The 14,368-nt window shown below is 44.7% G+C and overlaps 1 protein-coding gene across 1 annotated transcript in view; it reads right to left on the minus strand.

Annotated features, from left to right (window-relative positions):
* The window catches only part of LOC117876781, an 86,225-nt gene that overhangs the window by 60,019 nt on the left and 11,838 nt on the right, over positions 1–14,368 (minus strand). The window contains exon 5 of the mRNA XM_034769165.1: positions 7,362–7,423. Within this exon, the coding sequence (XP_034625056.1) occupies positions 7,362–7,423 (62 nt within the window). The remainder of the gene's footprint in view (positions 1–7,361; positions 7,424–14,368) is intronic.

Below are 14,368 nucleotides of genomic sequence, written 5' to 3' on the forward strand. Positions count from 1 at the left end.
CACCACCTGCGTAGCCATTCGTTGACTTCCACGATTCGATGGTCTCTACCCCGGCCTTTTCCTTGCACAGGGAGGATGGACGAGAACATCACTTGCGCCTCAAACTCCTTTATCCTTCTTCCCAGAGCCACGTAGCCTGCAGTGATCCGCTCAAGGTCATTCTTGGCAGTATCATTGGTGCCCACGTGGAGAAGCAGGAAGGGGTAGCGATCTGAGGGCTTGATGAGTCTCGGCAGTCTCTCCGTCACATCATGTATCCTAGCTCCTGGCAAGCAGCAGACCAAATACACAAATATCTCCCAAATCTAAAGTCACTATTTAAAAAACAATGCTGAATGGAGGCACATACTCAGATGCATACTCTTTCATATATATAACATTTGACAGCTCCTTCACCAAAAAGCTAGGGCCCAGTATCACAAGGGTACTTAGGCGTTGCAAAGCCTAGCTTTTAGGCCCTTAGAAAAATCACAGGAGCAACATTGCAATCCACGAAGTCTGAGTTAGGTGCTTAGACTCCTTGTACAATGAATGGGGAAAGAGAGGTGCTTAAGAATGAAATCCATACAAGCCAGTACACTAGGCATGGATCTGCCTAAACTAGCCAATGGGAGATGCTGAGGAAAGGGGTTTGCCCTAAACCCCACCCCTCTCCTGGAGATAGGCACGTAACCCTAGGCTGAAGAGAGGCACCTATTTCTGCTTAGTGATCCACACCGGGAAAACCTCCCCTGGAGTTAGGCAGCTTAGAGGCCCAAGTCTTTTCATTTGAGAATGACTTAGGGTATGTCTACACTACAAAATTAGGTCGATTTTATAGAAGTCGATCTTTAGAAATCTATTTTATACAGTCGATTGTGTACGTCCCCACTAAGCGCATTAAGTCGGCGGAGTGCATCCTCAATACCATGGCTAGCATCGACTCATGGAGCGGTGCACTGTGGGTAGCTATCCCACAGTTCCCACAGTCTCTGCTGCCCATTGGAATTCTGGGTTAAGCTCCCAATGCCTGATGGAGCAAAAATATTGCCGCGGGTGGTTTTGGGTATATGTCGTCAGTCTCCCCTCCCTCCATCCCTCAGTGAAAGCAACAGCAGACAATCGTTTTGCGCCTTTTTTCCTGGGTTAGCCGTGCAGACGCCATAGCACGGCAAACATGGAACACCACTGCTGTTGTGAGCATTGTAAACACCTCGCGCATTATACTGCAGTATGTGCAGAACCTGGCTAAGAGATGCCAGCACGAAGACGATTGTTAGGAGGACATGGACACAGACATTCCTGAAAGCATGGGCTGTGGCAATTGGGACATCATGGCGGCAGTGGGGCTGGTTGATACAGTGGAACGCTGATTCTGGGCCCAGCAAACAAACACAGACTGGTGGGACTGCATAGTGTTGCGGGTATGGGATGATTCACAGTGGCTGCGAAACTTTTGCATGCGTAAGGCCACTTTCCTTGAACTTAGAGTTGCTTTTCCCTGCCCTGAAGCGCAGGAATACCAAGATGAGAGCTGCCCTGACAGTTGAGAAGCGAGTGGAGATAGCCCTGTGGAAGCTTGCAACACCTGACTGCTACCAGTCAGTCGGGAATCAACTTGGAGTGGGCAAATCTACTGTGATCCAAGTAGCCAATGCAATCACTGATGTTTTGTTATCAAGGGTAGTGACTCTGGGAAATGTGCAGGTCATAATGGATGGCTTTGCTGCAATGGGGTTCCCTAACTGTGGTGGGGCAATAGATGGAACATATATCCCTATCTTGGCACCGGACCACCTTGCCAACCAGTAAGTAAACCACAAAGGATACTTCTCAATGGTGCTGCAAGCACTGGTGGATCACAAGGGACATTTCACCGACAACGTGGGTGCATGACGCTCGCATCTTTAGGAACTCTGGGCTATTTGAGCAGCTGCAAGAAGAGACTTACTTCCCAGACCAGAAAATTACCATTGGGGATGTTGAAATGCCAATTGTTTTCCTTGGGGACCCAGCCTACCCCTTGCTCCCATGGCTCATGAAGCCATACACAGGCAGCCTGGACAGTAGTAAGGAGCAGTTCAACTATAAGCTGAGCAAGTGCAGAATGGTGGTAGAATGTGCCTTTGGATGTTTAAAAGCTCACTGGCGCTGTTTGCTGACTACGTTAGACCTCAGCGCAACCAACATTCCCATTGTTATTGCTGCTTGCTGTGTGCTCCATAATATCGGTGAGAGTAAGGGGGAGACGTTTATGGCGGGGTGGGAGGTTGAGACAAATCGCCTGGCGGCCAATTTTGAGCAGCCAGACACCAGGGCCATTCGAAGAGCACAGCTAGGCACGCTGCGCATCAGAGAGGCTTTGAAAACCAGTTTCATGGCTGGCCAGGCTACGGTGTGACAGTTGTGTGTGTTTCTCCTTGATGCAAACCCGCCCCCTTTGTTGATTTTAATTTCTTGTAAGCCAACCACCTTCCCCCCCTTCGATCACAGCTGGCAAAGGAAATAAAGTAATTATTGTTTTGAAACCATGCATTCTTTCTTTATTAATTTAAACAAAAAGTGAGATAACTGAGAAGGTGGCCCGGGTGGGGTGAAGGAGGACAGAAGGACAAGGCCATATTGCTTATTGTAGCCACACTACAAATCAAAACTGTTTGAATGACAGCCTTCTGTTGCTTGGGCCATCCTCTGGAATGGAGCGGCTGAGCGCCCAGAGCCTCCCCTCCGCATTCTTGGGCATCTCGCTGAGGAGAATATGGAACTCGGGAAGGAGGGCAGGCGGTTATACAGTGGATGCAGGAGGGGGGTGTCTGTGCTCTTGTTGGCTTTCCTGCAGCTCCACCACATGCCTCACCATGTCCATTTGCTCCCCCATTAGCCTCAGCATCGCCTCCTGCCTCTTCTCATCGCGCTCACTTAATGCTTTCCTAGCCTCTGCCACTGAATGTCTCCATGCATTAAGCTGTGCCCTATCAGTGCGGGAGGACAACATGAGCTTGGAAAACATGTCATCGTGAGTGCAGTTTTTTCGCCTTCTAATCTGCGATAACCTGAGGGACGGAGATTATAGGAGGAGCACAGAAGCATTTGCACCTGCGGGGGGGATAAAAAGGGAGATTAAAATTTAAGATTATACATTTCTGAAAACAAAAGGAAAACACTTTCACAGTGAATCAAGCAATTCACAGCAGACAGCACATGTGCTTTAGGTACAAGGTCGCATTTTGCCTTTTATATGAGTGCCTGCCGGTATGGTGACACATCACACACGGCTGGGCAACAGAATTCGGTTTCCAGGCAGCCATGGTAAGCCAATTGGTATGTGGGGTTGGCTTCTTATGCCTTCATAACATGTGGGAATGTTTTCAAACTGCAGCGTCCTCCTTTCCCATACCAAGCAATGCCGGTTGGGTTTCACATTTAAAAGGAGGGTCTGCGGTTTTCAGGTGGATGTGCAGCACACATCTTCCCCCACCCCACGGTGTGGCTATTCTCTTGGATGATCCCTTCACCCCACCCCTCACTGCACGGCTATTCTCTGGGATGATCCCTTTTAGTCAAACGCAAACAGCCCAGCACGAACGGGGTCCTTTTACTGTTCCCTTACAAAAATTCCCCTATTTCAACCAGGTGACAATGAATGATATCACTCTCCTGAGGCTAACACAGAAAGATATAGACTGAATGTTGCTTGAATGCGACCAAAACCCAGAACCATTCGCTGCCATGCTTTGTGCTGCAATGATTCCGGACTACTTGCTACTGACTTGGCATGGTAAAGTGTCCTACCGTGGAGGACAAAATAAGGCAGCCCACCCCAGAAACCAAACTTTCAGAGTACCTCCAGGAGAGCTTCATGGAGATGTCCGTGGAGGATTCCTGCTCCATCCCCAGACACGTGAACAGACTTTTCCAGTAGTTGTACTGGCCACGAATGCATACCAATTCTTCAGGGCAAATCAAACATTAAACACTATTTCTTTTAAACCCTGTACTGTAGTTACAAATGTGCACTCACCAGAGGTGTCTTCTCCGCCTTCAGGGTCGGGGATCCCACCTTGGGAGGGTATTGGCTCCAGGGTGATGAAAAGGTCCTGGCTGCTGGGGAGAACGGCTTAACCGCTTGCCTGCTGTGCATTCTCCTCCTCTTCCTCATCCACAAAATCCTCCTGCCTGTTGCGTGAGACTCCTCCCTTGCAGGTGTCCATGGACAGTGGTGGGGTCATGGTAAGGTCCCCCACTAGAACGCCGTGCAGCTGATCATAGAAGCAGCATGTATGGGGCTCTGACCCGGAGTGACCATTTGCCTCCTTCGTCTTTTGGTAATCTTGCCTGAGCTCCTTGACTTTCACATGGGACTGCTGTGTGTCCCTGTTGTAGCCTCTGTCCACCATGCCCTGTGAGATTTTGGCATATATATTAGCATTTCTTCTTTTTGATCGGAGTTCGGCCCACACAGATTCTTCTCCCCATACAGCAATCAGATCCAGTGTCTCCCTTTTGGTCCATGCTGGAGCTCGTTTGCGATTCTGAGGGGACTGCATGGTCACCTGTGCTGCTGAGCTCGCCATGCTGACCAAACAGGAAATGAAATTCAAAATTTCCTGGAGCTTTTCCTGTGTACCAGGCTAGTACATCGGAGTTCAAAGTGCTGTCCAGAGCGGTCACACTGGAGCACTCTGGGATAGCTCCCAGAGGCCAATACTGTCGAATTGCATCTGCACTACCCCAAATTTGACCCAGCAAGGTCGATTTTAGCGCTACTCCCCTCGCCGGGGAGGAGTACATAAGTCGATTTTAAGAGCCCTTTAGGTCGACAGAATGGGGTTGGTTGTGTAGACGCATTCATTTTAAAATCGACCTAAAGCGGTTAAATTCGACCTAGCCCCGTAGTGTAGACCAGGGCTTAGTTGCCGTCCTCTCAGAGAAATATATGATGATAGTTGTGCTGCCTCTGCCCCACACTTTATAACTTTTATCCAAGTGGTTAGAACGCTCATCTAGGATGGGGGAGACCCAGGTTCAATTTTTCCCTCCACCTGAAGGATGGGGGGGGGGAGTATTTAAACAGGGTTCTTCCACATCACCCCAAAACATGTTCTTAACCACTGAGATGGGGATATTCTGATGACACAAAATTATTAAAGATAGTTAAGACCCAGGCAGACTGAAAAGAGCTACAAAAGGATCTCTCAAAATTGGGTGACTGGGCAACAAAATGGCAGATGAAATTTAATGTTGATAAATGCAAAGTAATGCACACTGGAAAGCATAATCCCAACTATACATATAAAATGATCTGGTCTAAATTAGCTGCTACCACTCAAGAAAGAAATCTTGGAGTCATTGTGGATAGTTCTCTGAAAACATCCACTCAATGTGCAGCGGCAGTCAAAAAAGCGAACAGAATGCTGGGAATAATTAAGAAAGGGATAGATAATAGGACAGAAAATATCATGTTGCCTCTAAATAAATCTATGGTATGCCCACATCTTGAATACTGCATGCAGATGTGGTCGCCCCATCTCAAAAAAGATATATTGGAATTGGAAAAGGTTCAGAAAAGGGCAACAAAATTATTAGGGGTATGAAAAGGCTTCCATATGAGGAGAGATTAATAAGATTGGGACATTTCAGCTTGGAAAATAGACGGCTAAGGGGAGATATGATTGAAGTCTATGAAATCATGACTGGTGTGGAGAAACCAAATAAGGAAGTGTTATTTACTCCTCATAATACATCACCAAATGAAATTAACAGGCAGCAGATTTAAAACAAACAAAAAGAAGTATTTTTTCACACAATGCACAGTCAACCTGTGGAACTCCTTGCCAGAGGATGTTGTGACGTCCAAGACCATAACAGGAGTAAAAAAAGAACTAGATAAATTCATGGAGGATAGGTCCATCAATGGCTATTAGCCAGGATGGGCAGGAATGGTGTCCCTAGCCTCTGTTTGCCAGAAGCTGGGAACGAGCGACAGGGGATGGATCACTTGATGATTACCTGTACTGTTCATTCCCTCTGGAGGCACCTGGCACTGGCCACTGTCGGAAGACAGGATACTGGGCTAGATGGACCTTTGGTCTGACCCAGTAGTGCCATTCTTATGTTCTTATGATGTGGGGCTCTTTCAATCTATCCCGTTGAAACTGTTCCACTTTTGATAAATACTTAACCATTGCAGCATGGGAATGGCCAAGCCTGCTGACAGGGGGCGGGAAATGGGGCAACTGCCCAGGGACCCAGGCCCTTTTAAATTGTCCAGGTGGGCCGCAGGGTTCCTATGCGTGTGACCTCGCTGGCCAATCGCGCCGGCCTGTGGGTCCCCACAAAAGCTCGGGGTCTGGAGCGGTCGCGCATGCCTGGGAGTGACGGGCAGTCCCAGAAGTGATGGATTCGTCATTTCTGCCCTGGGCGCTGCCCCTCCCTAGGGTCGGCTCTGGCCCTGGCCCTAGAATTGCTGTCGGCGGGCCTGGGAATGGCCTGTAGGTCTTCCACCTCCAAGCTGGGTGCCCTGACCACCAAGCTATAGAGTTTCTCTCTTTTTCAGTGATGATTTAAGTATTTATCCAAAGTGGAACAGCTTCAGCAAGAGACACTGAGGTAGCCTCAAATCAGAACACCACATAGCTCAGTGGTTAGGATATTTTCCTGAGAGATGTGGGAGACCCCTATTCAAATCCTTTCTCTCCCTGAGGCAGAGGAGGGAACTGAACTCAGGTCTCCCACATTTCAGGACAGTTCTCTAACCACTGGGCTAAATGTTATAAGGTGGGTGAGCACGCGCGCCCACACACACACACACACACACACACAACATTTTGAATGGGATCTGATCCAGTAAGCAGCCACTGAGTACATCTACCAGATTGGGCTCCACAGGTGACACAGGCAGAGGGGTGCCTATCTTCCCCTGGCTTCTGGATCACTCTGTGGCTTCACAGGAGACCAGTATCCAGATGCCTAGAGGGAGGCAGCAGTGCACATGCCCAGAGGCAGAAACATAGACACCTAGGGAACTCTTACCCAGAAAATTGAAGCACCAAGTTTAGATGCCTACAGGGCTATGTGGCAGCTGAGTGGAGGTTTTGTGGATGTCAGTGAAACCTAAAACAGGCACTTGATGGCCTAAATCTTGGGTTTAGGCACCAAAATATCTTTGTTAATCAGGCTTTACAGACTAAGAGACAAGCTATAACAAGTGGATGAGACAAGCAAGTCAGCACAAAGTCTCAAGGGGAAAAATGAGGTAACAGGAATAGGATATGTTAGCACAGACTAACTTTGTGCACAATTCCCAGAAAAAAGTAAAATTACATATGAATAAAACCACATACAATGTGTATTAGGGGCCAGTTCATGTCACTACTACTCACCGGGTTCAAAGGGTCTAACTCGACGGCCTTGTTAGCATCATCTATTGCTTCTTTCAAAAGACCTAAAAAACGCAGGAAAAAAGAGCACAAAATAAAAGTTTAATCGTTTTTCTATGATCAGATATATTTCATAAAGAAACCAAAGCATTAAATGCAATAGCACCATTATATACTACTGATACTGTTGATTATGACATCTTCTAGACAGGATCCTCTGGAATCACTCTTCTTCTATGCCCTTCCAAAGACCCTGCATTGCTCTGACCTTGCCTTAGATGAAAAAGCTTGGTGTGGTGGCTCCTTCAATCACCTGCCCAAAGCTACTCCTGTGGTTGGCCAGACACATTCAGAGGACAGTGATATGAGACACTTATGCCTCCACAAGGGCTGAGAACACTGTGTCCACATTACATTTCTTGTCCTTGCCTACCAGAGTACTCAACGGTGAACTTAGTCAGGACACAAACTCAGACTCCCTGTGTGCAACTACAGTACAATACCATGAAGCTGTCATGCTGGCCTTGAGGCCACCATTCGTGAAATGATGTGGAGACACACTAGATTCTATTATATATGGGAAATGGTGATTATTCAGTAACAGGGCCGGCTCCAGGGTTTTGGCCGCCCCAAGCAGCCAAAACAAAAACAACAACAACAACAAAAGTCGCGATCGCGATTGCGATCTGCGGCGGCAATTCGGCAGGAGGTCCTTCGCTCCCAGGCGGAGTGAGGGACCGTCCGCCAAATTGCCGCCGAATACCTGGACGTGCCACCCCTCTCCGGAGCGGCCGCCCCAAGCACCTGCTTGACAAGCTGGTGCCTGGAGCTGGCCCTGTTCAGTAATTAAAACTAAAATAACTGCCAGGAAAACTTTTCTAAAGTCTCTAGCTTTTAATGATAGTTTGGTGAGTAATATTTCTCTCAGTATTGAGCAGAGATGCAGTCTATTTATTTTTAAAAGTATAACTGGGATATCAACTAAAATTATGATCCACATAATCAAATGGACACATGAAAGGTAGTGTTGTATACCTGTTAGAGCACTGAATTGGGAACCATAACTCCTGGGTTCTATTAGAAACTCTGCAAGTGTCTCACATTTTTACCCAGTAAGCTGCACAAAACCCTTGTGAGATAGGTAAGAAAAACAAACCACATAAGAATAAGAGGCTCATGTGGGCATAAATCCTTATATACGGGTGCAAACAAGAAATGCATATGTTAACAATTTTCAAACGGGCTGGTTGGGCATTCAGAACATGTGCATGTTGAAGGATGGGCGCTTACAAAGGAGTGAGCACAGTCAGAGATGCCCATTTTCAGACATGTGTGGGGTCAACAACTAAAGTTGTAATTCCACTATCTGGAGCAGTGATAGGCTGTTATATTCTAGAGGAACAGCCAGTAGAGGGGGACATAACCCACTCTGCCAGTGTATTACATAGACACAGGTGGAGAAGGTCTCTACTCAGCCATCCACTGTCTGCTTGTTCAAAATAGGCAACTGCTGAGAACAAGGGGTTGTATGAGAAGGGTGACAGGGTTTGTGGTGAGAAAGAGTATTAGGCAGAGTTTAGGAGGCTGTTGCAGGGAACAGCAGACAGGGCTTGGGAGATGCACTGAAGAAAAAAATAAAAATATATATAAAAGAGTTAAATGATGCTTAATATTGCTTTGGTATAGTACAATCAAACATTTTTGCATCAATCCTGAGGAATTTAAAGCTTTTCCATTAACATTTCTCCAATGCATCCTTATGAACAAGGGCTGTCTGCCTTCAGAAACAAAGAGAACGCATTAAAAACAGGGCTTTGGAGTGGAGCCCAGAGCTGGAGCAGTGGAGCTGCAGGTTTTTGCCTGGAGCTGGAGTGGAGCCGGAGCACAACTCCAAAGCCCTGATTAAAAAGTAATGAATTCGTTTTGAAGGCATAAGCTTGGCTTCAGAACTCATCTTCACAGCTATGACCTTCTCTGTTACAGAAAGAGATTAAAGAGAAGTGGTCTAACAAATCAATTCACTTCTATTTAACTGAACAAACCCCTTTTTTAAAAAAAGGAAAAAAAATCAGCTATGCATCAGTTTACCAATACTAAACTAAAGATACAATCCTTCCCCCGCCCCATATTCCTCTATTATTTACCCTAAATTTTCATCAGACACCAAGTGTTAATCTGGATGTCACTCCATTTTTGCAAATCTTCAGCTGGGTGTTTTTAAGGCAAAATTAATAAAAATAACTACCATGTGTTTTGAGAGCTGAAATAACACTGCTTATCAGTGTTTTAAAAGCCAAATCCCAGCATATAGAGTACTAAATTCATTCAGAGATCGAGTACAACATTTCGGAGGAAGATTAGACCATTTGTGATATTTAAGAATTATACTGAATGTACTAGGACAGGAGTCAGCAAGCAGCCCATCAGGGTAATCCGCTGGCAGGCCGCAAGACATTTGTTTACATTGACAGTCTGCAGGCATGGCCCCCTGCAGCTCCCAGTGGCTGCGGTTTGCCGTTCCCGCATCTCCCATTGGCGGGGAACGGCGAACTGTGGCCACTGGGAGCTGCGGGGGGCCATGCCTGCGGATGGTCAACATTAACAAAATGTCTCATGGCCCGCCAGCGGCTTACCCTGATGGGCCATGTGCCGGAGGTTGCCGATCCCTGTATTAGGACGTCAAACTCTAAATTAAAGAAGTGCTAAGATAAGTTTATAAAAGGTAAGGCCTTAAGTACTAGCAAATTGCATCCTAATAACATAAGGTTTTCTATATTCTCCAGGAGCTATCTGTACCTCTGATATTAGACAGCCTAAACAATGCTAAATGGCATTTCACATTATACAATGATGAGCAGAGTTTCAAAGAAGCATTGCAAATGGGAAAAGATTTTGAGTTTGATAGAATTTTGTTTTCACCACTCTTCAGCAGGAGCTACCTGTGGCAAACTGGTCTCTAATACGTATAAAGAAAATTCCCTTTACACTGAATTTCACTAGATGGAAGATAGGAAACTATCCATAGCTTCTCTTAGTAACTCCACATGCTTTTAGTATCTACTCTGATTTCCTTTAGAGGTTGCTAATTAACTTGTTTCTCTGCTCTCTGTTTCTATTGTATGCTGTCCATTCTTGGCTTTTCTGTGCATGTTTTCCTTCAACCAATGTCAAGGTGGCAGATATTGCAGCATCACACGACATCGACATCATCATAATCAAAGCAAATCCCAAAGGGGGACAGCCTTCTTACAGATGGAGCACACCCAGATCGATCTCTAGCTTGGTTCTTCAGACAGTCTGGCTGGATGTTCAGACTGTCTGTCACAGGCAATCTTATCACACTACTGAAGCTTTTGGTGACCCTGTGATCACCCACCATGTAGCAGAATTCTTTGGTAAACACTTCACAATTCGCTGGTCTTCCATCCTAATAATATGCCCATATCAAGAAACTGCCAAAATTGAGCCAGTGCTGATGGGGGTGGTTTCTTGGTTCGGCTTTGAATATCCTTACTGCTGATCTTGTCCTGCCACTAAAGTGGAACAGCTGACAAAGATGACAAAAATAAAAAAACATAAATCCACCACTCGCCACCCTTCCTCGGTGTTTATACTTCATTGCCTTACAATAAAGTTGGTAAAACCATAGTTCAATACATCTGCAGCTTTGCAGTAAGCTTCATGTCCCAGTGCCTCCACAGGAGCTACCAAAGGGTTCAGAATATGTTGGTGGCTCCTGCTATACCAGCACCAATGTCTATCATGAGCTATCTCAGAACTAAATAAAAATGCCTTGGATATCTAACATGCAGGAAACTGTATATCCTTGTTCTACTTCAGTGTGGCTAAACCAGTCTGAAATGGAATCTAAAACCTAGATTTTGATTACTCTGATACCAATGTGAAAGTGTAATAGAAGTGCATGTGTATATATAGGCAATCATTTGGATATCACCCCCGAGGTCGGCTGTCAATGCTCAAACTGCAGGTCTCAACAGAAATACAGTCTTGACAGGCTCCAAAACAAGAATTTTAAAGACAAGCCTCTGTGAGGCTCCACTACGTTAGGGTCTGTGGAATGCTAGGAACTTCTGAACAAAAGATAGCAAAAGCCTGTTCATAGTCCTGAAAATATCTAAGCATATTGAAAGTAGAATTCTACTGGGTCACCACATCTTGAATCAGGTGAGTAACAGCCAGTTTTAATTCATATTGGATAAAATCTTGGACACATCAAGCTCTGCAGTGCAGGTAGGAGATAATAGAAGAGGCATATGAGAAATGGATAAACAACTTCCTATTGACCTTAAATTCCCCATGGATGGCTATTTAATACTGCATCCTGGAGCTGGGTGATAAAAAAAAATTGATGGTTGTTTTTTAAAAAATATTCTTTTAAATTTAAATACAGAGATTTTTTTTAAATAAACCTATTTAAAATTAAATTTGAAATAGGTTGTCAATGTCAAGGGCTAAACTTATTGCAATCTATTAAAAGCACTTAATTTAAGAACATAAGAATGGCCATACTGGGTCTGACCAAAGGTCCATCTAGCCAAGTATCCTGTCTTCCAACAGTGGCCAGTGCCAGGTGACCCCAGAGGGAATGAACAGAACAGGTAATCATCAAGTGATCCATCCCCTGTCGCTCATTTCCAGCTTCTGGCAAACAGAGGCTAGGGACACCATCCCTGTCCATCCTGGCTAATAGCCATTGATGGACCTATCCTCCATGAACTAATCTAGTCCTTTTTTTAATCCTGTTATAGTCTTGGCCTTCACAACATCCTCTGACAAGGAGTTCCACAGGTTGACTGTGCATTGTGTGAAAAAATACTTCTTTTTGTTTGTTTTAAATCTGCTGCCTGTTAATTTCATTTAGTGATGTATTATGAGGAGTAAATAACACTTCCTTATTTGGTTTCTCCACACCAGTCATGATTTCATAGACTTCAATCATATCCTCCCTTAGTTGTCTCTTTTCCAAGCTGAAAAGTCCCAATCTCTCCTCATATGGCAGCCGTTCCATACTCCTAATAATTTTTGTTGCCCTTTTCTGAACCTTTCTCAATTCTACTATATCTTTTTTGAGATGGGGCGACCACATCTGCATGCAGTATTCAAGATGTGAGCGTACCATGGATTTATATAGTGGCGATATGATACTTTCTGTCTTATTATCTATCCCTTTCTTAATTATTCCCAACATTCTGTTTGCTTTTTTGACTGCCGCTGCACATTGAGTGGATGTTTTCAGAGAACTATTCACAATGACTCCAAGATCTCTTTCTTGACTGGTAACAGCTAATTTAGACCTCATCATGAATAGTTGGGATTATGTTTTCCAATGGGCATTACTTTGCATTTATCAACACTGAATTTCATCTGCCATTTTGTTGCCCACTCACCCAGTTTTGAGAGATCCTTTTGCAGCTCTTCACAATCTGCCTCGAGTAGTTTTGTATCATCTGCAAATTTTGCCACCTCACTGTTCACCCCTTTTTCCAGATAATTTATGAATAAATTGAATAGGACTAGGCCCAGTACAGACTCATGGGGGACACCACTATTTACCTCTCTCCATTCTGAAAATTCACCATTTATTCCTACCCTTGGTTTCCTATCTTTTAACCAGTTACCAATTCATAAGAGGACCTTCCCTGTTATGCCAGGACAGCTTACCTTGCTTAAGAGCCTTTGATGAGGGACCTTGTCAAAGACTTTCTGAAAATCTAAGTACACTATATCCACTGGATCCCCCTTGTCCACATGCTTTTTGACCCCCCCTTCAAAGAATTCTACTAGATTGGTGAGGTCTGGTTTCCCTTTACAAAAACCAGGCTGACTCTTCCCCAACAAATTATGTTCATCTATGTGTCTTTCAACTTGTTCTTTACTATAGTTTCAACCAGTTTGCTTGGTACTGAAATCAGGCTTACTGACCTGTAATTGCTGGGATCACCGCTGGAGCCCTTTTTAAAAATTGGAGTCACATTAGCTATCCTCCAGTCATTTGGTACAGAAGTTGATTTAAATGATAGGATACAGACTAATAGTAATTCTGCAATTTCACATTTGAATACCATCTGGTCCTGGTGACTTATTACTGTTTAGTTTATCAATTTGTTCCAAAACCACCTCTAATGTCACCTCAATCTGGGACAGTTCCTCAGATTTGTCAACTAAAAAGAATGGCTCAGATTTGGGAATCTCCCTCACATTCTTAGCCGTGAGGACCGATGCAAAGATTCATTTAGTTTCTCCACAATGGCCTTTTCATCCTTGAGTGCTCCTTTAGCATCTCGATCGTCCAGTGGCCCCACTGGTTGTTTAGCAGGCTTCCTGCTTCTGATGTACTTAAAACATTTTTTTTTATTACTTTTTGAGTTTTTGGCTAGCTGTTCTTCAAATTCTTCTTTGGCCTTCCTAATTATATTTTTACACTTATTTGCCAGACTTTATGCTCCTTTCTATTTTCCTCAATAGGATTTAACTTCCACTTTTTAAAGCATGCCTTTTTGCCTCTCACTGCTTCTTTTACTTTGTTGTTTAGCCACAGTGGCACTTTTTTGGTTCTCCTACTATGTTTTGGGGTATACATTTAAGTTGAACCTCTATTATGGTGTCTTTAAAAAGTTTTCAAGCAACTTGCAGGGATTTCACTTTTGGCGCTGTGCCTTTTAATTTCTGTTTAACTAACCTCCTCATTTTTGTATAGTTCCCCTTTCTGAAATTAAATGCTACAGTGTTGGGCTGCTGCGGTGTTTTCCCCACCACAGGGATGTTAAATTTAGTTGTATTATGGTCACTATTACCAAGCGGTCCAGCTATAGTCACCTCTTGGACTAGATCCTGTGCTCCACTTAGGACTAAATCAAGAATTGCCTCTCCTCTTGTGGGTTCCAGGACTAGCTGCTCCAAGAAGCAGTCCTTTAAGGTGTCACGAAACTTTATCTCTGCATCCCATCCTGAGGTAACATGTACCCAGTCAATATGAAGATAGTAATAAT

Source organism: Trachemys scripta, chromosome 1 (assembly GCF_013100865.1).
Source record: "Trachemys scripta elegans isolate TJP31775 chromosome 1, CAS_Tse_1.0, whole genome shotgun sequence".
NCBI lineage: Eukaryota > Metazoa > Chordata > Testudines > Emydidae > Trachemys > Trachemys scripta.